At 45.5% G+C, this 25963-nt stretch overlaps 2 protein-coding genes across 3 annotated transcripts in view; one reads left to right on the forward strand and one right to left on the reverse strand.

Annotated features, from left to right (window-relative positions):
- The window catches only part of abraxas2 (abraxas 2, BRISC complex subunit), a 51574-nt gene extending 50973 nt beyond the window's left edge, over positions 1-601 (reverse strand). Inside the window, exon 1 of the mRNA XM_072479251.1 lies at positions 491-601. Coding sequence (XP_072335352.1) covers positions 491-601 — 111 coding nt within the window. The remainder of the gene's footprint in view (positions 1-490) is intronic.
- A 2981-nt stretch (positions 602-3582) lies between these two features.
- Positions 3583-25118, forward strand: eef1akmt2 (EEF1A lysine methyltransferase 2). 2 transcript variants are annotated; one of them, XM_072479253.1, is made up of 6 exons: positions 3583-3729; positions 12675-12740; positions 16996-17110; positions 18162-18269; positions 21008-21224; positions 22501-25118. In XM_072479253.1, the coding sequence occupies exons 1-6, from the start codon at positions 3617-3619 to the stop codon at positions 22596-22598; spliced, it is 717 nt and encodes a 238-aa protein (XP_072335354.1). In that variant the 5' UTR covers positions 3583-3616; the 3' UTR covers positions 22599-25118. The 2 variants fall into 2 exon arrangements, with proteins under 2 accessions (XP_072335354.1, XP_072335355.1); XM_072479254.1 differs by lacking the exon at positions 3583-3729 and adding an exon at positions 3741-4348.
- Positions 25119-25963: the final 845 nt, after the last annotated feature.

Genomic DNA, 25963 nt, shown 5'->3' on the forward strand with positions numbered 1-25963 from the left:
AGCCTCAGCAACGCGCATTCCTTGCCTTCGATAACTTGACAGCCGTTCCCCACTTTCGCTAAAAAGGAAACATTCGGAGAAACACATTTTAAGGCGAGACACCCCCCCCGCCCGGATAGTGGGCGCACCCCGGCGAATGGGGTGAGTTCGCCTCAAGGCTGCAAAGCACTGACTCCCAAACCAGGCTCACTCCGCCGAGTCCCTTTTGCAACCAATTTCCGCGGTGACCTCTGGCTTTCGGGACAGAGCAGCTGCTGCCGGCCCCAGGCGCTCGGATCCTGCTGCCTCACGGATTTGATTATTGAACGAACCCTGAATCCACCAGCGAGGAAAGACCGGGAGGGGGTAAGAGTCCGGCGACAGGAGCCGCACATTCGGCCTCTCCCTTCAACCAACCCAGAAAAAGCCCACTCCCAACGAGCTAACGCCCTCTGATCGTTGGGCTGTGCCGCGGGGAAGCCGGGCCGGAGGTACAGGCGCTGCCACTTACATGGTCCGAGGGGCTGTTGGCGTGATGATAAACTAAAGAACTGAAAGTGTAGCCCGAGACGGAGGCGGCCATCTTTTTTCCAACCTTCCCACCCACACACCCCTGCGGCATAGGAACTTCCGGTCCACGCACAGACCGCTGGAAGCCACCGGCTTCCGCCCCGCAATTCCTCCCACCTTCCGCCCCGCATGCACATTTCTCTTTATATAGATGGGTTACCCCATCTCTGGGTCTGTAAAGATTTAATCACCTGCTAATGGTCGCATTCCAAGCATTGTTTGGCATCTTTGAATTTGTCTATATATATGTTTCTGGAACATACCTCTTCATTCACCTGAGGAAGGAGCAGTGCTCCGAAAGCTAGTGACATCGAAACAAACCTGTTGGACTTTAACCTGGTGTTGTAAGACTTCGTACTGTGCTCACCCCAGTCCAACGCCGGCATCTCCACATCTCTATATAGACTCAGGCTTGGCTCTCACTTCGAGCAGTTCCCTTTCGACCACAGCCGCCAAGCACCAAGACCCCCCTCCCCCCATTTAACAGGGTGACTTTTTTTTTGCCCTCTTGGAAAGTTGTCCAATTTGTGACTTGATCATAAATCTCCAGATAAAAGCAAATTACTGTGAATGCTGGATTCCAAAACAGAAAATGCTACACAATCTCAGAAGGTCTGACAGCATCTGTGGAGAGAGAAGGGAACCAGCGTTTTCAAGTCTGGGTAACTCTTTGTCAAAGCGCATCCATATCTTTCTCCCACATCTCAATTAACTTAAGCCCCAGACAAACGTAACAAGTCTCACTTCTCAGTCATCGTGCAATTGTTCTCAAGTTATAGAATCCCTACAGTACAGAAAGAGGCCGTTTGGCCCATCGAGTCTGCACCGACCATTTGAAAGACCATCCTACCTAGGCCCCATTCACCCGCTCTGTAACCTCACCCTAAGGGGGAATTTAGCATAGCCAATCCACCTAACCTGCACATTTTTGAACATTTGGGAGGAAACCGGAGCACCCGGGGGAACACCACACAGACACAGGGAGAAAGTGCAAACTCCACACAGTCACCCAAGGTGGGAACCAAACCCGTGTCCCTGGCGGTGAGGCAGTGCTAACCACTGTGCCACCTTGGTTGATAACTTAAGCGTCAAATTTACTTCTGAAATAAGTGCTTTGTTGCAATGGAAAATTGCATAAATTTCTTTACTTAGAAATCATATATTATAAATATCTCATACATCTCTATACTGTTCCCCATTGTTTTCCCTTGTACCTTGTCCTGTGAGACATTCTGCTCATGTTGTTGATATTTATATCCCATTCTGCCGAGCTAAGGATGTAGGTGCCAGAATGGGGCCAGCTGTCGGGTTTTCAACAAAGTGTAACTTTGGCATGTGGTTAATGTCAGATCTAAAATTTCCGCACTCTCCGTGTGCCTGATCCTGCAACAAGAAAAGCTGGAATAAAAACAGCAAATGCTGGAAAAACCCAGCAGGTCAGGCAGCATCTGTGGAGAGAGAGAAAGAGAGTTTACATTTCAAGTCAACTGGTATGCTTTTGAATATTTTAGCCAAGTCCTCCCGTTTAATTGGTGGGTTTAGAAATTCAGCATGCCAGATCTAATCCTGGGTGGGTTACAGCTGAGATTTGGCAGCTTGTTAGATATGAGCTAATAACTGGTGTGATGTATTGTGCTTTCTCATACTCTGACCTCATGGGTATATCATTTTGAATTCTAACGGAGAATTAGTTTTTTATGCCCAGGACTTGTTGATTTGTCCACTATGCCTTTGCAGTCCACTGGAAGTACTTTTTGTTCCTTACCAGCCTATTTTATTTGCTGATTTTTAGACATTGATAACATAATTATTAATTGTTTGAAATTCTCTCTTAAAAGTTCTTCAAAGTATATTTGTTTACCTTGTGGAACGTGAATATATTATTTTGATAAAGGAATACTATGATGTAGATACATATTTTCCATGCTATGAGCTTCTGACCATCACTCAAGGAAACGTCAAGGAAATAGAACAGAGAACATACAGTGTAGAAGGAGGCCATTCAGCCCATCGAGTCTGCACCGACCCCTAAGCCTTCACTTCCACCCTATCCCAATAACCCCTCCTCACCTTTTTTTTTGTCAATTGATCATGGCCAATCCACCTAACCTGCACATCTTTGGACTATGGGAGGAAACAAGAGCTCCCGGAGGAAACCCACGCAGAGAACGTGCAGACTTCACACAGACAGTGACCAGCAGGGAATCGAACTTGGGACCCTGGTGCTGTGAAGCCACAGTGCCCAGGAGTGTAGTTGGATTGTGACTCTGTAACTGGATTAGTAATCCAGAGACCTGGACGAAGGATCACAGAGATGTGTTCAAATCCCACCAGGGAAGCAGAGGAATTCAACGTTAATTAATCAAATGTATCTGGAATAAAAAGGTAGTATCATCACGAAACTGCTGGATTGTCATTAAAAAAACACCTGGTACACTTTTGTCCTTTGTTAAGAAATTCTGCTATCCTTACCGGGTCTGGCCTTTGTGCGATTCCACAGCCATAGCAACACGGTTGACACTTATCTGCCCTTTGCAGCGGTCTAACAAGCCACTCAGTTGTCTTGAAAGAGGTGGCTCACAGCTCCTTAAGGACATTTTGGAATGGGCGATAAATGCTGGCCTTACCAGTGACACCCACATCCCCACGAATGAAATAAGTAAAGGGAAGGGGAGAGAATGCTAGGTCGCCTCCACTGGGGGACACGGTTGAACTAAGGAAAACAGAATCACCACCATACCTTCTCCAGAACTCACAGGCATCTTTACCAGTCCAAAATTAAAATGAGAGGATCCCTGCTTCTAGAGTTCAGGTTAATAAAAAAAAACAGGACAAGCCAAATAGATGTTCTTTTGCTTTTAGCTGTTTGCATACTTGGTCGATCATTTTAATAATTCTGGATTAGGTGGAGCTTGACTAAGGACCCGAAACCAAAACTTCTGGTGTCTCATGGTAAAAGCATTCATTCTGCCAGTCTCAAATATGGCGGCCGCCTGGTAGGTCACACTCATTACTCGCTGTCGGCACTTTTCCCCCATGACCGACGAGACTTCCTGGGTCAACAGCGATGGAAGCGGCTGGGTATCCACATGGCTGCGAGAGGCAGGAGAAAGCAATCGCTCAGAGGCAACCCCCGTCCAATGATGAATTCCAACCTTCTAAATTGGGAACTAAAGAATAGTGTGTGCTTTTGATACTTTGCTCTTTATTAAGTTGCGTTTCAGCTGTGCAATGAAAATTGATTGCGGTGTCAGCTCGGAGTTTGTTGAAATGTGTGTTCGCTGCCGTGACTGCGGCAGACTGCCCAGCTTCAGGGCACTCATTGCAAAATGACCCATCCCCTGTGGCTCCAGCCCGAGTCTCTGCGGCTCGCTGCCAATGCCCCGCGCACTGAGAGGGCACAGCAGGCCGCAGAGCTGTGAAGGCCTGAATCAAGAACTGGGTGAACGTCAGATACAGCACTTGGCCAATGGGCATTGCATCAGGGCGAAAGGAGACAAGCTCAGCCCAACCGACGCCGCCCCTCGCTGGGTACCGTGGAGTTTATTCCACAGACCGGTCAAGTGACGGACAACCTTCGCCATCTGCAGCACCCCATTGACAGGCCCACCAGCGTTATGGCATCGGACGGGAGTGGCCCATTAGCACCGGCAATCTTACAGCTTCAGGTCAACAACCTCATTAGCATCTTCAATGGGATGAGGTACCTCAAAGTGGTCCACAGGAGCAATTTAAAACAAACTACAATACCAAGCAACATTAAAAGATATGTCAAATGATCAATGGCTTGGTCAAAGAGGTAATATAGAAAATAGGATAAGGAATAGGCCACCTGGCTGATCCTCTAACTTAACAACTTACCCCAGTGCTCTCCCTATGCCCCTTGAAACCTTAGAGTTCAGATATCTATCTAGTTCCTTCTTAAATATATTCAGTGATTTGGCCTCCACCGCCTTTGGTGGTGAATTCTAAGTGAGAACATTTTCCTCATCTCAGACCTAAATGGCCTCCCTGTAACCTGAGACTGTGCCTCCTTGTTCTACGTTGTGGAGCTGGAGGAGATTACAGTGATAGTGAGGAGTGTCACGGAGGGATTTGAAAATCATTTTTACAAAACACTCCAAAAAGGAAAGAAAATATACAAAATAAAAATAAAAAGGGCAATACGCCAACAAACAAAGCAACTTAATCCTCTAACCCTTAAACGATTTAACAAGTTAAGAACAAAATGGGGCAAACGCCCCTTACATAAACCAAAACAAGAACCCCCCCTCCCCCGGGTTGCTGCTGTTATTGACCTCCACCTAACGTTCCGCGAGAAAGTCAAGGAACGGTTGCCACCCCTGGAGAACCCCTGCACTGACCCTCGCAAGGCAAACTTTATCTTCTCCAACCTGAGAAACCCCGCCATGTCATTGATCCAAGCCTCCAAGCTTGGGGGCTTCGCATCCCTCCACATTAGTAAAATCCTTCTCCGGGCTACCAAAGAGGCAAAGGCCAGAATTCCGGCCTCTTTCGGCTCCTGCACTCCCGGCTCATCTGACACACCAAGTATTGCTAACACCAAGTATTGCTATCCCCTAGCTCAGTTTTACCCGAGTATCCAAGACCTTGGACATAGCCTTTGCGAAGCCCCTCCAAAACCCCGCAAGCGCCGGACACGCCCAGAACATATGGGCGTGGTTTGCTGGGCTCCCCGAACACCTCACACACCTGTCCTCTACCCCCAAAAACTTACACATCCTCGCCCCTGTCATATGCGCCCTGTGCACCACTTTAAATTGGATCAGGCTGAGCCTGACGCATGACGAGGAGGAATTAACCCTGCCCAGGGCGTCAGCCCACAGGCCCTCATCCAGCTCCTCACCCAGCTCCTCCTCCCACTTGCCCTTCAGCTTCTCCACCGAGGCTTCCTCCACCTCCTGCAGCTCCTGGTATATCGCCGAGATCTTACCCTCTCCGACCCACACGCCTGAAATCACCCTGTCCTTTATTCTCCGGGCAGGCAGCAGCGGGAATTCCCCTAACTGCCTCCTCACAAACGCCCTAACCTGCATATACCTGAAGGCATTTCCCGGGGGTAACCCAAATTTCTCCTCCAGCACCCTCAGACTGGCAAAAGTCCCATCAATGAATAAGTCCCCCATCCTTTTAATTCCCGCCCGATGCGAATGTAGGAATCCGCCATCCATCCTGTCTGGTGCAAACCTATGGTTGTTCCATATCGGGGACCGGATTGAGGCCCCCACCTCCCCCCTGCGCCGTCTCCACTGCCCCCAGATCCTCAATGTCGCCACCACCACCGGGCTTGTGTACCGCGTCGGCGGTAGCGGCAACGGTACCGTCACCAGTCCCCCCAGGCTAGTGCCTACATATGAAGCCGCCTCTAGTCTTTTCCACGCCACCCCCACTCCCTCCATTACCCATTTCCGAATCATGCAGGACCCCCCAACTCTTGGCCACCTGGATACCCAAATAATGGAAACTCCTCGCCACCCTCTTGAGCGGCAGCTCCGCTAGGCTCTACTCCTGACCCCTTGCATGCACCACAAAGAGCTTGTTCTTCCCAACATTAAGCTTGTACTCCGAGAAGTCTCCAAACTCCCTAATGGTCTGCATGACCTCTACCATCCCCTCCACTGGATCCGCGATATACAAAAGCAGGTCATCTGCATATAATGAGACCCGATGCTCCTCCTCCCAGACCAACCCCCTCCAGTTTCTAGACTCCCTTAGTGCCATGGCCAGCAGCTCAATTGCCAGGGCAAACGACAGGGGGGACCCCTGTCTCGTCCCACAGTACAATCTCAAGTACCCTGACCTCAGTCGATTTGTGGATACGCTCGCCACCGGGGCCTGGTACAACAATTTGACCCACCCTATGAACCCCTCCCCAAACCCAAACCTACCCAGCACTTCCCACAGGTACTCCCACTCCACCCGATCAAATGCCTTCTCCGCGTCCATTGCCGCCACCACTTCTGCACCCCCCTCCGAGGGCATCATGATCACATTCAGGAGCCTCCGCACATTTGCATTCAATTGCCTGCCCTTCACAAACCCCGTCTGGTCCTTGTGTATCACTCCCGGGACACGATCCTAGTGGCCAGGACCTTCGCCAGCAACTTAGCATCCACATTGAGGAGCGAAATCGGCCTATACGAGCCACACTGCAGCGCGTCCTTGTCCCGCTTGAGGATAGCGAGATCAGTGCCCAAGACATGGCTATATTAGCCGCCCAGTAGTAATTGCAGAAGTTCGGCAGCGCCAACCCACCTTCCCCCGACTGCGCTCGAGCAACACTTTCTTCACTCGCGGGGTTTTACTCGCCCACACAAAGCCCAAAATAATCTTATTCACCCGCTTGAAAAAGGCCTTAGTGATGAAGATGGGGAGGCACTGAAAGACAAACAGAAATCTGGGGAGGACCATTATTTTCACGGTCTGCACCCTCCCTGCCAGTGATAGCGGGAGCATGTCCCATCTCTTAAGGTCTCCTTCCATTTGTTCTACCAACCGGGATAGGTTTAACTTGTGTAGTACCTCCCATTTCCAGGCCACCTGAATTCCCTGATATCGAAAGCTCTTCCCTACCATTCTAAGCGGCAGCTCGCCCAGTCTCTTCTCCTGTCCTCTTGCCTGGATCGCAAACATCTCGCTTTTCCCCATGTTCAATTTATACCTCGGAAGTCGAGAAAATCATAATATGACCATGTAGAGTCAGCATGGTGTTATGGAAGGGAAATTGTGTTTGACAAATTGATTAGTGAGTTTTGAGATTGTAACCAGCAGGGTAGTGGGGAACCGGTGAATGTAGTATATTTGGATTTCCAAAAGACATTCGATAAGGTGCCACATTAAAGGTTATTATTTAGGATGAGGGCGCATGGAGTTTGGGCAATATATTAGAAAGTAGGATTACAAGTCATTTTCAAGTTAGCAGAAGGCAAATAGGATGGAACAGTGCTGCGGCCTTAGCTATTTACAGTAATGACTGGGGTGAAAGTACCAAGAGTTAACTTATAAGTTAACTTATACAAAGTTAGGTGGGAAAGTAAGCTGTAAGGAGGACACCAAGAGGCTGCAAAGGATACAGGTAGGTTAAGTGAGTGGGCAAGAAGGTGGCAGATAGATTATAATGTGGGGAAATTTGAGGTTCTTTGGTAGGTAGAATAGAAAATCAGAATATTCTTTAAATGGTAGGAAACTTTCAAATGTTGGTGTTCATCCAAATTTCTGTCCTCATTTAAGAAACACAGAAAATTAGCATGCAGATATAGCAAGCGATTGGGAAGGCATTTGGCATGTGGGCTTTATTGCTAAGAGGTTGGAGTACCAGAGTAATAATGTCGCACTACAATTATATAGGCTTTTGGTGAGACCATGTCTGGAGTACAATGCACAGTTTTTGTCTCCTTATCTAATGTAGGATATACTCATCTTGGAGGCAGCAAAGTGAAGGTTCCCTAACTGGATTCCTTAGATGAGAGGTTGAGTGGAATAGGACTACACTCTCTGGAGTTTAGAAGAATGAGAGGTGAACTCATTGCAATGTGTAAGATTCTGAGAGGGTAGCTGCTGAGAGGTTGTTTTCCCTGGCTGGAGAGTCGAGAACTAAGGAGCATAGTCTCAGGATAATCAAGGTAGAGGTAAGGAGGAATCTTTTCGTTGAGGGTTGGCTATCTTTTGAATTCTCTATGCAAATCGCTATGGATGCTCAGTTGTTGAGTACTTTCAAGGCTAGGCGCAATAGATTCTTGAACTTTAAGGGAATCAAGGAAAAATGAGGTAAGGCATGAAAATTAAGTGGAGGTCAAAGATCAGCAATGAGCCTATTCCTTATGGCCTTGGGAAGATTGGCCTTTGCACAGTCCTTGAGGAGATGAAGTCATGTCTTCACACTGAGTATACCTTCTTTCATATTGTGTTGAACGTCTTCTTGAGTTCCTTGCTCGAAGGTAGGTCTGACCCACAGTGCTGAGGTCTCCACCACAGCAGCAGCAAAGAGACTGATCCCAAATCCACCTCAACTGGACTGGGGATAGCACCCATTTAATTGTGTGGCACAATCACTGTGCTAAATGGGATAGCTTCAGAACAGATCTAGCAGCTCAAAGCTGGACATCTATGAAGCTCTGTGGACCATCAACATAGGGTGTGATTCAGCGGAACAAATTCGATGTCAGCTTTCGGCATTTTGGGGAGGGTGTTTCTTGGCGGCTGCAGTGCCAATGACACCGCTATTCAATGGCACTTTGCCACTTTTTGGGGCTTTGGGGAGCTTCACCCCATCAAGGCCACACTTAAGCACTTTATCGCCAACAGGACCTGCTCCCTGCAGATGGGGGTGCCATTTTGAACAGCGTCCCGATCTCTACACCCCCTGCTTTCAGGACCCCCCTTCACACCCCCAACCCAACCTACCCCTTGAACCCCCCGTCTTGGGCAAGGCGCCCAGGTCCTGACCCCTGGCAGTGCCACCCACACCGAGCAAAACGCGGTGGCTGAATCACGCCCAGAAGTTTCTTCAAGCACAATGTATAATGGCACATTCCCCACTCTGCTATTACCATCAAGTCAGGATATCAACCCGGGTTCAATGAGGAGTGCAGGAGAGTGTGCCAGGAGCAGTATGAAACATGTCTAAATATGAGATGCCAACCTGGTGAAGTTTATTATTATACTACACAGGACTACATGAATGCTAAGCAGTGGAAGCAGCATGCAATAGACAGAGGTAAGTGATCGCACAATCAATGAAACAGATCAAAGTTCTGCAGTCCTGACATCCAGTCGTGAATGGCGGTGGACAATTAAACAACTAACTGGAGGAGGAGGTTCCACAAATATCCCCATACAAAGGTATGGGAGAGCCAAAAGATAAGGCAACAGTCATCAGCCGGAGATTCCAAGTGGCTGATCCATTTTGGTCTCCTCCTGAGGTCCACAGCATCTAGACGCCAGTCATTAGACAAATTAATTCACCCTATGTGATATAAAGAAACACCTGAAGGCATTGGATACTTCAAAGGCTATGGGCCCTGAAAACATCCCCACAATAATACTTATGCATCAAACTAGCCACGATACTCGCCAACTGTTTCAGTATAAAGTCTGCACTGACATTGGCCCGGCAATCTGGAAAATTGCCCAGGTATGTTCTGTCCACAAAAAGCAGGACAATCCAACCTGGACAATTACTGCCCATTAGTCCACACTCAATCAGCAGCAAAGCGAGAGAAAGGGTCATCGGCAGTGCTATCAAAAGACATTTACCCAGCAATATCCTGCTCACTGACGCTCAGTTTGGGTTTTACATTGTGTCACCTTGTGTTGCCCTATTATGTATTTTCTTTTCTTTTCATGTACTAAATGATCTGTTTGAGCTGCTCGCAGAAAAATACTTTTCACTGTATCTCGGTACATGTGACAATAAACAAACAAACAAACAAGTCATTACAGCCTTGGTCCAAACATGGACAAAAGAGGGTAGAGAAATTCCCTTTGACATCAAGGCAGCATTTGAGCAACTGTGGCACCCAGGAACCCAGAAAAACTGAACCCAGAGAAACTGAAGTTAATGGGAATCAAACGGAAAACTCTCCACTGATCGGAGTTATACATAGCACAGTACATAGCACAAAGGAAGATGATTGCAGTTGTTGGGGGTCAATCAACTCAGCTGCAGGAAGTTGCTGCAGGAGTTCCTCAGGGCAGTGTCCTCGACCTAACCATCTTCAGCTGCTTCATCAATGACCTTCCCTATGTCATAAGGTCAGAAGTCGGGATATTCACTGATGAGTGCCCAATGATCAGCATCAGTCGCAACTCTTAAGATCCTGAAGCAGTCTGTGTCCATATGCAGCAAGACCCGAACACATTCAAACTTCAGCTGATAAATGCCAAGTCACATATTTGTTACATAAGTGGTAGAAAGTGACCTTCTCCATCAGGAGAGATTTGATCTCTCCTTGACATTACCACTCCTGAGTCCCCCATCATCAATATCGTGGGGGCGGGGTTACCATTTCCTTCAGTTCCTGGCACTTCGTTCCAGGCAGCTAGCTGCAATGCCTCTTCTGACCACTGCAACGGTGATCTTGGAATGACCTGGGCGCCCCCCACTAATCTGATTGGCCAACATCTCTCCAAGGCAGGACTTCTTCTTGGTGACAGGCCGAAGTCCTGCCTTCTGCCAATCAACATTCATTAGAGTGTGCAATGGCATTGGGCCTGCCTGTCAACTCCGTTACTGGTGGAGGCTGAGCCTCTGCTATCCTGAGAATTGAGGGGACGGTGATGGACTTTGAAGTCCCCACACAAAATGCATTGTGTGCCCTTTCTATCTTCAGCCCTTCTTCTATGTGTTGTTTAAAATCGAGGTGTACTGGCGCGGGTGACCATAAGACATGGGAGTCACTCGGCCCACTGAGTCTGCTCTGCCATTCAATCATGGCTGATATTTTTCTCATCCCCATTCTCCTGCCTTCTCTCCATAACCACTGATCCCCTTATTAATCAATGTTGAGGACTCCCAGGGCAACTCCCTTTCAATTGTACATCCCTGTGCCACCATCCCTGGTGAGTCTGTTCTGTCCGTGGGATAGAACATATCCCAGAGGGATGGTGATGAAGAAGTCTGGAATATTGACTGACAGGTATAAGTCAGTGAGTATGACTAGAGCAAACTGCCTCGTGTATTTTGATACAAATCCCCGAATGATAGTGAGGTTTGCAGGGTTGACTCAGCAGAGTGTCCTTTGTCATGTCTGGTGCCTAGGTTGATGCCGGGTGGTCCATGCGATTTTATTATTCTTTCACCTTTCTGTAGGGGTTTAATACAAATGGATAGATTGCTAGGCCATTTCAAGAGTGCACGTAAGAGTCAGTCACATTGCTGTAAGTTTGTTGTTACATATAGGCCATACTGGACAAGGACAGCAGATTTACTCCCCTAAAGTACACCGTTTTTTCAATTTATTTATGGGATATGAGCATCGCTGGCTAAGCCAGCATTTATTGCCCATCCCTAATTGCCTTTGAGAGTGTGGTGGTGAGCTGCCTATTTGTACCGCTGCACTCAGTGTGGTGTAAGTACAGCCACAGTGCTGTTAGGAAGGGAATTCCAGCGACAGTGAAGGAACGACAATCTATTTCCAAGTTAGGATGATGAGTGGTGTAGAGGAGAACTTCAAGGTGGTTTTGTTCCCTAGTATCTGCTGCCCTTGTCCTTCTAGCTGGTAGTGGTCGTGGGTATGGAAGATGCTGTCTAAGGAGCCGGCTGAATCATACAATCCAGTTGTCTTATGGTCATCATTACTGAGACTAGATTTATTTAATTTGTTGAATTTAAATTCTGTCAACTGTCATTATGGGATTTGCACACAAGCCTCTGGAGCATTAGTCTAGGTCTCTGGATTACCGCCCAGTAACATTACCCCAGTGCTAACATTCCTAGTAAATACAAAGTTTTTTATTGGCTACTTTATAAGAAATTCCACATCCTTGCAACATGCAGAATTGTTATGGTGGCTGGTCTGTTTTAGTATCTGTGCAATGGAGTGACACAACTGAGTTTCAGCACAATTTTTAATCTACTGCACATACACGCTTCTATTACAACAATCTGGGTGATACCATTGATGGAAACAATTGTTGGCTCTTCAAAACTATCTGCGCCATAACATAGTTCTTTCGGGGTGGCACAGTGGTTAGCACTGCTTTCTCACAGTGCCAGGGACCCGGGTTCCATTCCGACCTCAGGTGACCTGTCTGTGTGGAGTTTGTATGTTCTCACTGTGTCTGCGTGGGTTTCCTCTGGGTGCTCTGGTTTCTTCCCACAGTCCATGTACCGTTTGGGTGGATTGGCCCTTCGTGTCCGAAAGATGTGCGGGTTGGATGGAGTTACACAGATGGGACAGGGGGGACGGGGACAGGGGACGGGGGATGGGCCTAAGTAGGGTGCTTTTTCAGAGGTTCGGTGCAGACCTGATGGGCCAAATTATCTCCATGTACACTGTAGGGATTCTATGATTCTTATTCTGCTCTTCTGCCTCACACCAGTCTTTTGCAAGTGAAGATTTGGGTTTAATTTGAAATGTCTTTTTTTTTACTGTATCTTGTAGTTGGGATCATGCGTACGAAAGGGAGCTGCAGTCCTTTTACAACTCAGGCGATATTGGTGAAATTTGGTAAGGAGCAAAACTTAAAGGTTGTTAACCCTTTGATAAGTATCAATGGCGGTATCTTGTATATCTGTCCCCCACCCTGCCATCTATTTAATTCAAGGGAAAGGATATCTTCAAAATGAGAAAAAAAAGATACTTTAAAACCGTGCAAAACCATAGCTGTGACAATAATATATACTTAGTAAACAGGTAGTTGTTGAAAAAGCTCAGAGTCCCATGACCAAAGTAGTGACCAAAGAACAATACAGCACAGGAACAGGCCCTTCGGCCCTCCAAGCCGGCGCCTATCACAAGTCCTATCTAGACCAACCGTCTGTATCCTTCTATAGCCCATCTGTTCGAGTGCCTATCCAGATAAGTCTTAATGGTCGCTAACATGTCTGCCTCAACCACCTCACTTGGCAGTGCGTTCCAGGCCACAGTGTCGGTTTCCAAGGGTCACTGCTGAGAATATTTCAAAAATACTTTCTTTTAAAACTTGGAACTGTCTTGAGAATGATGCTCTTCTAAATGCCATATTCTTTCAGTAATGTAAATTATATTTTGAAACAATAATAAAATAGTAGAACTGATCAATGATTATTTTATCTGCAGCCATTATTATGATTCCATCGGCATTACAGAGACAAAAAACATTACTTCCCTGCTGCCCTCAAGAGGAAAATATGTTAGAAAAACTTTTTTTAAAAAAAATATATTTATTAAGAATTTTAACAAAATTTTTCACCCTTACAAACAAGCTCCCCCCCACCCCCGTAACAAAAAGAACGAAAGCTTACATAGCAAGACATGAACATGGTAAATCGATATGATACAGAGCTTTGTACATTGGATTCCTCCCGCACATGTCAGTTTTCCGGCTCATTCATGTATTTTCTTGCTCGAATGCCCCCAAATAACCCCCCCCCCCAACGAAAGATATCCCCCCCTGGGTTGCTGCTGCTGCTGACTGACCTTCATCTAACGCTCCGCGAGATAGTCTAGGAACTGTTGCCACCGCCTGTAGAACCTCTGCGCAGACCCTCTCAAGGCAAACTTTATCCTCTCCAACTTGATAAACCCTGCCATATCATTTATCCAGGCCTCCACGCTGGGGGGGCTTCGCCTCCTTTCACATTAGCAAGATCCTTTGCCGGGCTACGAGGGACGCAAAGGCCAGAATGCCGGCCTCTTTCGCCTCCTGCACTCCCGGCTCGTCCACTACTCCAAATAGTGCTAGTCCCCAGCTTGGCTTGACCCGGACTTTAACCACCTTAGATACTGTTCCCGCCACTCCCCTCCAGAACCCCTCCAGTGCCGGGCATGACCAAAACATATGGACATGGTTCACCGGACTTCCTGAGCATCTCCCACATCTGTCCTCCACCCCAAAGAACCCACTCAGCCTCGCCCCGGTAATATGCGCTCTATGAACCACCTTAAATTGTATCAGGCTAAGCCTGGCACACGAAGAAGAGGAATTAACCCTACTTAGGTCATCAGCCCATAGCCCCTCCTCAATCTCCTCCCTCAATTCCTCCTCCCATTTACCCTTCAGCTCCTCTACCAAAGCCTCCCCCTCTTCTTTCATCTCCTGGTATATCGCCGACACCTTGCCCTCTCCGACCCATACACCCGAAATCACCCTATCTTGAATCTCCTGTGCTGGGAGCAACGGGAATTCCCTCACCTGTCGCCTCACAAACGCCCTCACTTGCATGTACCTGAAAACATTTCCCGGGGGTAGCCCAAACTTCTCCTCCAGTGCCCTAGGCTCGCAAACGTCCCATCAATGAACAGGTCCCCCATTCTTCTAATCCTTGCCCGATACCAGCTCTGAAACCCCCCCCCCCCCGTCCATCCTCCCTTGGACAAACCGATGGTTACCCCTGATCGGGGACCACACCGAGGCTCCCATTGCACCCCTGTGCCGTCTCCACTGGCCCCAGATCTTTAGCGTTGCCGCCACCACCGGACTCGTGGTGTACCTTGTCGGCGAGAGCGGCAGCGGTGCCCTCACCAGCGCCCCCAGGCTCGTTCCTTTGCAGGACGCCATCTCCAACCTCTTCCATGCCTCCCCTCTCCCTCCATCACCCACTTACGGATCATCGCCGCATTGGCTGCCCAGTAGTAGCCTCCCAGATTCGGCAACGCCAACCCCCCTCTGTCCCTACTGCACTCCAGAAACCCCCTCCTTACCCTCGGGGCCTTATTCGCCCACACAAACCCCATAATGCTCCTGCCTACCCTCTTAAAAAAGGCCTTGGTGATCACCATTGGAAGGCACTGGAACACAAAGAGAAACCTCGGGAGGACCACCATTTTGACTGACTGCACTCTACCCGCTAGCGAGAGCGGCAACATGTATATGTTAGAAAACCTGACAATTAAACTTCACAATAATCACACATACAAACAATACAGTACAGTGAAAGGCTGTTATCACAAATCCATTAAACTGGTCTTACTTCAATAATATTCTATCCTTGACTAACCTTTATGGTCACAACCGAGTGGATGAGTGTTCACTTTGAACGTTTCAGTGAACGCAATAGTGTCTTTTTATGCATAGTGTCTTTTTATATCTTCATATTAAGATATGAATTTTCACAAAAGGTTCCCTGAAGCAGATCACAGTTTGTGCAGAATCTGCTGCTCTCTGATAACACAGGCACTACAATTATTCTCTGAATCTGTGGACTGTGGAGGGGGAGATTTGAACTGGTTTCATGCTCTTCATTACTACTTGATCAAACCAGCTGGAAAACAGACCGGATGTTCAAATGCCCAGTGGCCGGGACCCGATGTTGGCGCATTTTCCAAATTGTGGTCCCGGAGGTCATCTCAGGATCCCAAAGCCTCCGGCACAGTTTGGAATTTTCAAAGAGAGAGAACGGGAAACCCATTCACTGGCAGTCCATTAAACTCCTTAAGGAGCTTGTTCGGTGAGAAAAATGAGGGGCGATCAAATTGAGGCATACATGATGATAAACGGTATAGATAAAGTAGACGTGGAGCGGATGCTTCCTCTTGTGGGGCATTCTAGAAAGAGAGGTCACAGTCTCAGGATAAGAGGTAGCAAATTTAAAATAGAGTTGAAGAGAAACTACTTCTCCCAAAGGGTTGTGAATCTGTGGAATTCGCTACCCCAGAGTGCGGTGGATGCTGGCACAGTGAGTAAATTTAAGGAGGATTTTAGATTTTTAATTGGTAATGGGTTGAAGGGTTATGGAGAACGGGCAGGATGGTGGAGTTAAGGCCAGGATGGAATCTGCCATGATCGAATGGCGGAGCAGACTCGATGGACCAAAAGTCCTAATTCTGCTCCTATATCTTATGAACCTCTGAAGTGCGATTTCCAATATTTATTTTCGCAAACCCGAACAGTGTGGTGCACATTAGTGTCCAGCTGTCAGACTCATTGTGGAAACATCAAAAAGTTGATTTGAATTTGTTCAATTAAAATTGATGGGGCCAACGCGCTGGTCGAGTGCTGTATCTTATCTTTATTTACATGGCCATCCTCCTCCGTGTTCCAGCACCTGGCCTTTTGACCAGCTGCCACTCTATCTGGCAAAGCAGCGGCAAGCCCAACATGGCTGCTGTCCGCATTTGCCACTGGTGTCAGGAAGGCAGCTCCAGCTTCCTGGACATCATTAACTGGGAGCCGAGGTCACTTCCTGCCTAGTTACAGCATTTGAATTTTAAAATAGTGTAGTGAGAGCGACACTGTTGAGGCAGGGGGTGTTTAGGAACCCAGAATTTATCCTGATGTCACGTTCCTGAGCCTGCTTTGAAAAATCTGCCCAGTGTGTTTGTGTGAGGGTAAGAATCGGCTTGTTGCCCTATCTCTCAGTTCATCAATGAGAAATGGACTCTCCAGGTAAAGACTCAGAGAGCCATTAGTGTCTTTATAACTTTATCTAGGTCTCTCCATGGTAGGAGACGAGGGATGGGAGGAAAAAGCAAGAGTTTTATAAATTAATTTGCAAAAAACTTGTTTTCATTGACATTCTAAATTAGGGCCTCTTACCTTCAAATGTATTTATGTTTTGGAAAGAAGCTGCAAAGCCTGTGAACAATAAATGCAATTTAATTATTTATAATCTCACATGGCCCACCAATATTATTTTCCAGATCCCTCGGGTATATGGCTTACTGCTTATTTGTTCACCCATGTCTGATTGGCTTTTTATTGATCAATCTATGGCAATAAATACTGAAGTAATTTCTCAGAGATAATTGTTAGTTAACAGTTACAAACCCTGTTGTCCTCTAGGTTTGGTGAAGAAAGCATGGATCGTATAATAACTTGGTTGGAGATGCAAAATATCCCCAAGGATGTGGCCCTGTTGGATATTGGGACAGGAAATGGTGTTTTTTTGATTGAACTCGTAAGTGTATTTCATAACACTAGAGTAAAATATAATTCATCGTAACTTAAATTTACTCTCTACCCACACTCCCGCTACATTTCCAATACCCATAGCCTTGGCAGATTCTCATAGCTTTGACTTTATACCTTCAGGTCCTCTTGCACTAGGCTTCTTCTTTGTTCCCTGCTTCACTGTCGGTGGCCATTCTTTCAGCTGCCTTGTCCTTAACCATTTGAGCCTCCTTCCCCAGGATTTCTGCTTTGTTACCCTCTTAGAACCATCCTCGTTGGCTGTGATTTTGTCCCTCCTAAGCTATTTTTCTCCCAATGCCCAGTTGAAGTCTGTTTGCTATCCTACCACCCTGCAAAGTGCTCTGAGACATCTTTGTATCTAATGAATGCTATGGAAATGTAAATTGTTTCCTTAAAAAGGCATCGCATAGTGAATACCAATTTCCACATGCATTTTCCTCCATCCCTGGCTTGCTGTCCAGCTGTATTTGGAACTGTCGGATCCAGGACACAGCTCTCCTGTAAGTGATCACATGCACGGGCAGAGCAAGTGTGTCAAATTGAGAATGTAGGGAGGTACCTGTGGACTCCCTTCGTACTTAAAACTTCAAAACAAATTTGGAAAGTTCTCAGAAGGTCCAAGAGAAGAAACAAAGTTTGACACGATACTGAAGTTGTACTCAATATTATCTCAAATTGAAGTTGCTGACATGGACAAGATGGGCCGAAAGGCTTCCTCCTGTGCTGTAACTTTTCTATGGTTCCTATGGTGTGACCCTGCATCCTGCAGTAGATTTCGCACTCCTCTTCCTATTGCAGTCAAATTGGTTAAACATAGCACCAAATGGAAGCTGCAAATTTCACCTCACTGCAAAGTACAAATCAATTTACAGCAGTGCCAGACTTTCAGTACATCACTTGAGATTTTCAGTTTCAAAAATGAGAATAGAAGGACAATTCTCAAGCCTGAAAATTTCCTGATATCAGGTATCTTAAAGATTGAAGACCGCTAAAAGCAGACCATTTTATATTTTATCCCAATTTTGTTTTAATTAAAGGCAAAATCTGGATTTACAAACTTGACTGGAATTGATAATTCTTCTACTGCTGTGGAACTTGCTAAAGCTATTGCTGAAAAAGAAGAGGTGATGTCTTTGAAATTACAGGTATGGATTTTAGCAAGCATTTCCTTTGCTGTCAAACGATTATCAAATGTTACACAGTAAATGCATCTTTCTTAACATTGCTCTCTCAAATTATTTAATTATTTATTTGGCTCTGACAAGAACCCTATAGCATTCCCAAGCCGACAAGCGACTTTCTCCAGCTCTCTGCCAATATCAGTCTCTGACTGGCAGAGGGGAGGTGGTAATATTTCTGCGTTGACTTCTCGAATAACTATCCTCTCGGAGGAGAACAGTGCCAGTTGCACTCAGCCTTTTTTTATGTGACTTGGATGAGGTTGGCAATTTGCCTCGTTTGAAAACACTGACCCAAATCTGCATTTTACTGCCTCTGGTGTAGCTTGTTAATTCATGGATGTGCTGTGCCACATGGCTACCGAGGACTTTTTTTTAAACTTCCCTTGTGAATTTTTGATTTCTCCAAAACTGTGAATTGAAGATAACTTGCCTCCCTGCTACTACTCCACCTTCCATCCCTCACTCATTGAAGACAGCGACTTAACTAATGACTGGAGTTATGGTTCCAATAATGTAGCATCTCACTTGTCAAAGTGCTCTTTCTTTGTGTGACCTTGAACATCTTGGTCTGGATGATCCATTTGTCTACTGCCTTTAACCACTGAGTTGTCTGTGGTTTTATTGTAAACCTTCTCGTTCTTAAGTTTTATAAGGTGGACGTGGTGGTACAGTGGTATTGTCACTAGATTAGTAATCCAGAGACCCAGGGTAACACTCTGGGGTCCCGGGCTTGAATCCCATGACGGCAGATGGTAAATTTTAATTCAGTGAAAATCAAGAATTAAAAGTCTAATGATGACCATGAAACCTTTGATTATTGTAAAAACATTTTCTGGGTCACTGATATCCTTTAGGGAAGGTAATCTGCTGTTATTACCTGGTCTGACCTACATGTGCCTCCAACCGCAAAGCAACCTGGTTGACTACTAAAATGCCCTCAGTTCAAGGAATTAGCAATTGGGCAATAAATGTTGGCTTTGTGGGTGCCCACATCCCAGTAATGCATTTTAAAAAAAACAGCAACACCAGGAGAGGGCAGTGCCCCAGAACTGGATAGCAGAGAAGTCATTGCAGTAAGATTAAGTGATCACTAATCTTGGAGATAACAGAGAAATGGAGAAGGATGGAAAGAGAGAGAAAGAGCAGCCACAGTCACAAACGCACAAGAATTCATTTGTGACTTTGATCAGTATGGCATCCGTTCTGTGGATGGGCCAGAGATAGATTAGATCGATTTGAATAAGGAATGGTGAGAGAAGCAGGAATGTAGTTGCAAGGCAGACCAGGACTTTGGAGAACAAAGAAAATTTTAAGAATGGCCAGTTGTTAAAGAAAGCGAAGGAATTTAGGACAATTTTTAAAATGTGTTCTTGTCACATGGATAACGCTGGCAAGACAGCATTAATTTCCACCCTGGTTGTCATAAGAGCATCAAAAGTCAGCCACATAATGTGGGACTGGAGTCTTACATAGATGAGACTGAGCAGGAGAGAACAGATTCCCTTCAATGAAGACGTTAGTGAATGAGTTGAGTCTTTATGACAATCTGGCAAACTCCATGGCAATTTTCTGGTGTTAGCTCACGATTTATTGAATTTAGTCTCACATGGGTGACATATGAACTGATAACTTCTGGATTGCCAGGTTAAGTACCATCACCGCTGGGCGATTGATCCCTAGAAGAATAGATCAATAGATCCCTACAACAGTTTTGAGGATAGCCAGCAAAGAGAGATAGGTTAAGGGGAGCCCAGGGAAGACAGCCGCTGCAATGTAGACAGCTTTAAGTATGGATTCATAATCCATTGTGTTCCTCATGTATTAGTTCTGTGGGTAATCAAGTGTCAGTCGTGTGGGAAAGGAATGTGGACAATATGCTCTCAAGTATTCAGAGAAACTGGGAGTCAACGTGTAAATTCCTAAATGGAAGGATTAGCTGGTTAGCTGGAATGTAGAGTTAATGCAATTAAAATAGATCTTTGGGTGTAATTGGCTCATAAATTATACAGAGTAATTGCTCAGAAGTTAATTGCTGGTAACATAGCAAATGAAGGAGGTGTATTCTGATGCCAAGTTTATTTTTAATCTCTGCAAGTCCTTTGTCTGTTTTGGAATTTTAAGCATTTCTCAGGCATGCTGCTCAAACTGTGGCACCAACCAATTGTTTTAACTGTACTGACATTGATTCTCTATCAGCACCCCCTCGTGACGAAGTGCTGCAAATAATAGGATAATTTAAGGCACCGAAAATTGTTTATTCACAATCCGGATGAATGTAGCAATAATGAATTGTTGCCCTGCTCACATTTTACACATCAGTCATTTCTTGCTACCAGTAGGTAGTGAGCTTTTAACGTTAGCCCACAATTACATTGCTCCTTTTAATCATCATTGTAAACTGTCCTACTTTTCAGAACGGATTGTGCCAAATATTCATCAGAGTTCATTGTAATGGCTCTGTTTTGCCAAAATGACCAACCATTCGAGACGGCCACAAAGATGAGCTGATGGATAGTAGTAATAATTATGGTTTTAGCTAAGTGATTATTGCTGAGTGGAAGAAATGTGACCACAATAACATGAAAGGAAAACTTCCACCCACCCCTCCCCCTGCATCCACCACCAGATCCGTCTGTGCCAATAAACTGGAGCATTGGAAACATTCAAATTTTATTCTTAACATGGTTTTGTTTTATTTTTAGGTGGCAGACTTTTTGCATTCATTTCCTAACCTTTCTCAGTATGACATTTGCATAGACAAGGGAACCTTTGATGCCATCAGCTTGAGTCCTGATCAACCAGCTGAGAATCGGAGTTCGTATCGGCAGGCCTTGCACAGTGTTCTGAAGGATGGAGGCCTGTTCCTTATAACATGTTGTAACTGGACCAAAGAGGAACTAGTCAGTCACTTCAGTGAAGGTATTTTATTTCTATCATAATTTTACTGGTGTTTTAAAGGACCAACTTTATTGTCTTTAAGCCTGAGACTGAACATGTGTTAAGTCGGGAAGGGTAACTTCAAAACCATATTTTAGCATTCTGGCATTTTTATTTTTTGCTGTGCATCATTTCTGTCCAGTAGGTGAAGCTGTGCCTCGTTGGATTACTCCTGGCTGGCTGAAACATGTTTGAAATAGACACTGGAATCAAAGTCGGTCAATATCTGACAATTGAAGAAATGTGCATGGTTGCATAGTGGTTAGCACTGTTGCTTCACAGCTCCAGGGTCTCGGGTTCGATTCCTGGCCTGGGACACTGTTTGTATGGAGTCTGCACATGTCTGCGTGGATTTCCTCCGGGTGCTCCAGTTTCCTACTACAAGTCCCGAAAGACGTGCTGTTAGGTGAATTGGACATTCTGAATTCTCCCTCTGTGTACCCGAATAGGCGTTGGAATGTGGCGACTAGGGGCTTTTCACAGTAACTTCATTGTGGTGTTAATGTAAGCCTACTTGTGACAATAAAGATTATTATTAGTATTATTAAATCTTTGATTTACACTTCTCCTTTTACTTTTTCCATCACTCAGTTTGATTGCTGGGTGGTGGGTGTCTCAAATTCACTGCCTGAATGGATGGTTGAGGCTGAAACACTCAACTCATTTCAAAGGTACGTGGATCTCCACCTGAAGCCCTGTAACCTGCGAGGCTGGTGCTGGAAAGTGGGATTACAGTTTTTTCCCCCTCTTTTTTTTCTGGCCAGTGCAGATACGATGGGCTGAATGGCCTCTTTCTGTGTGGTAACTTTTCTGTGGTTCTCCCCATGTGCTAAAAAACAGTTCCTCATGAGTGCGACCTTCCATGGCATTATCTTTGTCCTTTCTCGGGTAATGACTGAAGGAGAGCAATGAAAGGCAGTAGGTTTCTGTCGCTTCCCTCAGATACCTTCAGTCTAGTAAATGGATTTGTCTCCCTCAGCAGTAGTGCTGAGAAATAAAAATGCTGCACACCTGTTGCACCAAATTAGACGGACTCCCGTACAGTAACTGTTTAACAATGTGGAATGCCAATAACTTCTATCAAGCTTGGGCCAGACCACTCCTGGCCTCTACTCCTATGTTTAAGGACCCCTTTTAATAGATTTAATGAGCTCTGTATTAGGTAAGTATGTTTCATGGTGCCCAATTAACTTTCCAGAGATACTGTAGTTGCTATGTGCAATACTGTAATGTGCTCTTTTTATTTGTTTAATTACAGGATTTGAGATGCTGCAGGAGTTACCAACACCTAAATTCCAGTTCGGAGGAAAGGTTGGAAGTTCTGTAACAGCACTGGTGTTCAAACGGAAAGAATAAGTCAGGGGAACTGCAGATCACAAGACTCTACCAGTGTTCAGCTCCAAACTGCTGTTTTTCTAGGACCAGAATAGCTTCAACAAGCTATAACTTGTTCCACGAGATATGATTTCCAATTATTTATACATCTTAATTTCAAAATCCTGCACAATTCTTTGTGAAAATGGTTACTTTCAGCCCGAGGTCAGTCGCTCACTGAAGCCTGCAGCTGAAACAGCTATAAAAGGGTACCCTAAAATGATCTGCGACTTTTCTAGTGAAGAACTTATTATATCCTCCGCCTTGCCTCATTCACACTGCAACACCACACAGTATTCATCAAGTGCACTAATGGCCTTTGGTGGCAGCCAACTGGGAATGCAAGAATCTGTGGCATCACTGTAACGTGATTTGTACTTGGGAAGAGCTTCAGTGTGAAAACAACAGCCACTTATTCCAAGAATGCAGTGAAATTCATCATTGCCTTACTTTACACCACGTTCAAAATCTGTATAAAAAGATATCAAGAGGTTGTTTGGTGGGTGTGACATGTCAGAATGATTGTGGGTGGCTTGAAAGCTGTGAAGAACATTTGCTCTCAAATTCAAAGGTGTTAGCCTACATGCTGTAGAGGGGGTTTTCATATTTCAAATGTAGGTATTCACAAGTTAGTGTGTCTTGGCAAAAATGGATTGTGTGATAGTGGCCTTCGTAAATAAGATGAGTTTTTTTTTAAAAATGACTCAACATCTATAATTTAGAATCATATAAGGTCATAGAATTTACAGTGCAGAAGGAGGCCATTCGGCCCATCGGCCCTTGGAAAGAGCACCCTACCCAGCAACCCTACCCAACCTTTTGTGGACACTAAGGGCAATTTAGCAAGGCCAATTCACCTAACCCGCACATCTTTGGACTGTAGGAGGAAACCGGAGCACCCGCAGGAAACCCTCGCAGACACAGGGAGAACGTGCAGACTCTGCACAGACAGTGACCCTGGAACTATGAAGCAACTGTGCTAACCACTGTGCACCGTGCCACCCTTAGAATTTGTACTTGAGAAGACAGGAGTTACCACTGAAGGTAGTAATTTATAGAATGGAAAGATGGGAGGAGAAAATCACAGTTTTGTGTTAAATGTAGCCTTTATACTAGCACAGTAAAGTGCAAGTCCAATGCTGCTTAAGGGATGTCCTTGAATACTTTCCTTTTTCCTTGTTTTTCTTTGACTGTTTTCTTCACTCCATTCTGAAGGTGCCAATCCTGGTTGGGCTGCAGATTGCGTTTTCTAGTTTCAGAAAGGTGGATCATTAGACAATTAACCCTCCAACATCTTGCATCCCTTCACTATTTCACCCAATCGCTAGCCTTCATTGAGTATGGTGATAAACCAGTTGATCATGGAGGGCAATCCTAATTCTACTCTACAGTTTGAGCATCCCTTATCCGAAACCCAAAAAATTCCAAAATCCGTACTTTCTTTCGAGCATCAACATTTCGTTATGAGTGGGAAATCCCACAAGGCTCCTGGGCGATTCGCAGTTCCCAACATGTGCCACACAGGCTCAGTTCCCAATGCGCACCGCACATGCGCAGTTCCCAACGTTCCGCTCACAGAATGTGCAGTTCCCAGCACGCACCGCACATGCGTAGTTCCAAATGTTCCGCTCATAGAATGTGCAGCTCCCAACGCGCACACGCGCAGTAGATTCCGAAATACAAAAAATTCTGAAATCCGATACTCACTCGGTCCCAAGCATTCCAGAAAAGGGATTTTAAACTGCACGTATTAGATAGTGATCTGCAACAAGAGCAATATGAATTATTGCCCCTCCCCTCATGCTCAGAGCATTTGAAGCCAGTTCGGGGTGAAATTAGCCTTGAGCTGAAGCAAGAAACAGCTGATTATGAATTGCACCCATTTTACACCCTTCTGATTTTTTATATTGCCTTCAACGGAAGAGAGCTGCAAAACGGACTGTCAATTTGCTATTGATTGTTTTGTGTGACTGCCAAAGCTTGCACCATTGTCTTGGAAAAGGTTAGTTAATTTGGAGAAAATAATCAAATCTAATTGCAGCGGGTAATAGGGATTCTGGTTCCATTTTCTCATCGTAGCCCCTGTTTATGAGGCTAATATTGGCCCATCTGCTACCGCCTCGTCTGAGATCAAATCATACTGACTGGTTGGCATGGCTCATTGCCATGAGAATGGACGAATTTACACCCTGAACCATCAGAAGAATTCAGTTCACCCTTTTTCGTGGAACCATACGCAATCAATGAGCACACAATGAGTCTGAAAGCAATAATTCAAATGAGTGATTCTGATACTTACCTGATAGATTTTGTTATGTTATACTGTTTTCAGAAAAATCACAAATTTTATTTAGTGTGTTTTAACCATTTGACCTCAGGAAGCATTATGTAAAAGAGCAAGTGATAAACACAAGTGTTGTCAGTCTTAAATTTACACGAAACCTTTTCATCAATTAGAGAAGCGTGTAATAAATTTCCAGATCTTGACTCTGATAATAGAAATGATCTGTGTATTTGAAAGGCTGTTCAGTCATACAAGGGAGGGGGTAGAGCAGTGGTATTATTACTGGATTAGTAATCCAGAGTCCCGGTTTCAAAACCAGACCAGTCAAGCAACAAAGTCATACTTACGCTATCATACCTTACAGATAATGACCCAGACCGCAATTCCTGGTACACAGTCGGGAGAGAGTTGCCGCTTGAAAGAAGCACTGAGGATGGCAAGGGTGCATAATTTTCTCTGGGTGGGGGGCTTCATTGACCATCACCAAAAGTGGCTTAGTAGTACCACCACAGACCGAGCTGGCAAGGTCCTAAAGGACATGGCTGTGAGACTGGGGCTGAGGCAGGTAGGAACCAACAGGTGACAGTCCATGACAATATCAGTAGGAGTAACTACTGCACAGTCCTTGTGAAGAAAATATTCCGCAGTAAGGGACTCCTCCATCGTGTTGTGTGGCACTGCAAATATGCTAAGTGGGATAACTTCAAACAGATCTAGCAACTTGAGACTGGGCATCCATGTGGCTCCACAGTCCTGCCACATCCAGCTGTGAATGGACAATTAAACAACTCACTGGAGGAGGAGGCTCCACAAATATTTCCAATCCTCAAAGATAGAGGAGCCCAGCACAACCTTCGGCCAGAGGTGCCTAGTGGATGATCCATCTTGGTTTCCTCTGGAAGTCCCCCTCATCACAGATGTCAGTGTTCAGCCAAAATGATTCACTCTCCATAATATCAAGAAACTGGATACTGCAAAATACTGAAGACTTGTGCTCTAGAACTTGCCATGCCCCTAGTACAGCTACAAAACTGGCATCTACCCAGCAATGTGGAAAATTGCC

The sequence above is a fragment of the Scyliorhinus torazame genome, chromosome 16 (genome assembly GCF_047496885.1).
Source record: "Scyliorhinus torazame isolate Kashiwa2021f chromosome 16, sScyTor2.1, whole genome shotgun sequence".
In the NCBI taxonomy this organism is placed as follows: Eukaryota; Metazoa; Chordata; class Chondrichthyes; order Carcharhiniformes; family Scyliorhinidae; genus Scyliorhinus; species Scyliorhinus torazame.

Coding starts and splice junctions, on each gene's coding strand:
- eef1akmt2 (XM_072479253.1), top strand. CDS start 3,617: ATGGAAGCGGCTGGGTATCCACATGGCTGCGAGAGGCAGGAGAAAGCA. Junction 17,111..18,161: donor GTGTTTTTTTGATTGAACTC/GTAAGTGTATTT, acceptor TTTTAATTAAAG/GCAAAATCTGGATTTACAAA. Junction 18,270..21,007: donor TGATGTCTTTGAAATTACAG/GTATGGATTTTA, acceptor TTTTATTTTTAG/GTGGCAGACTTTTTGCATTC.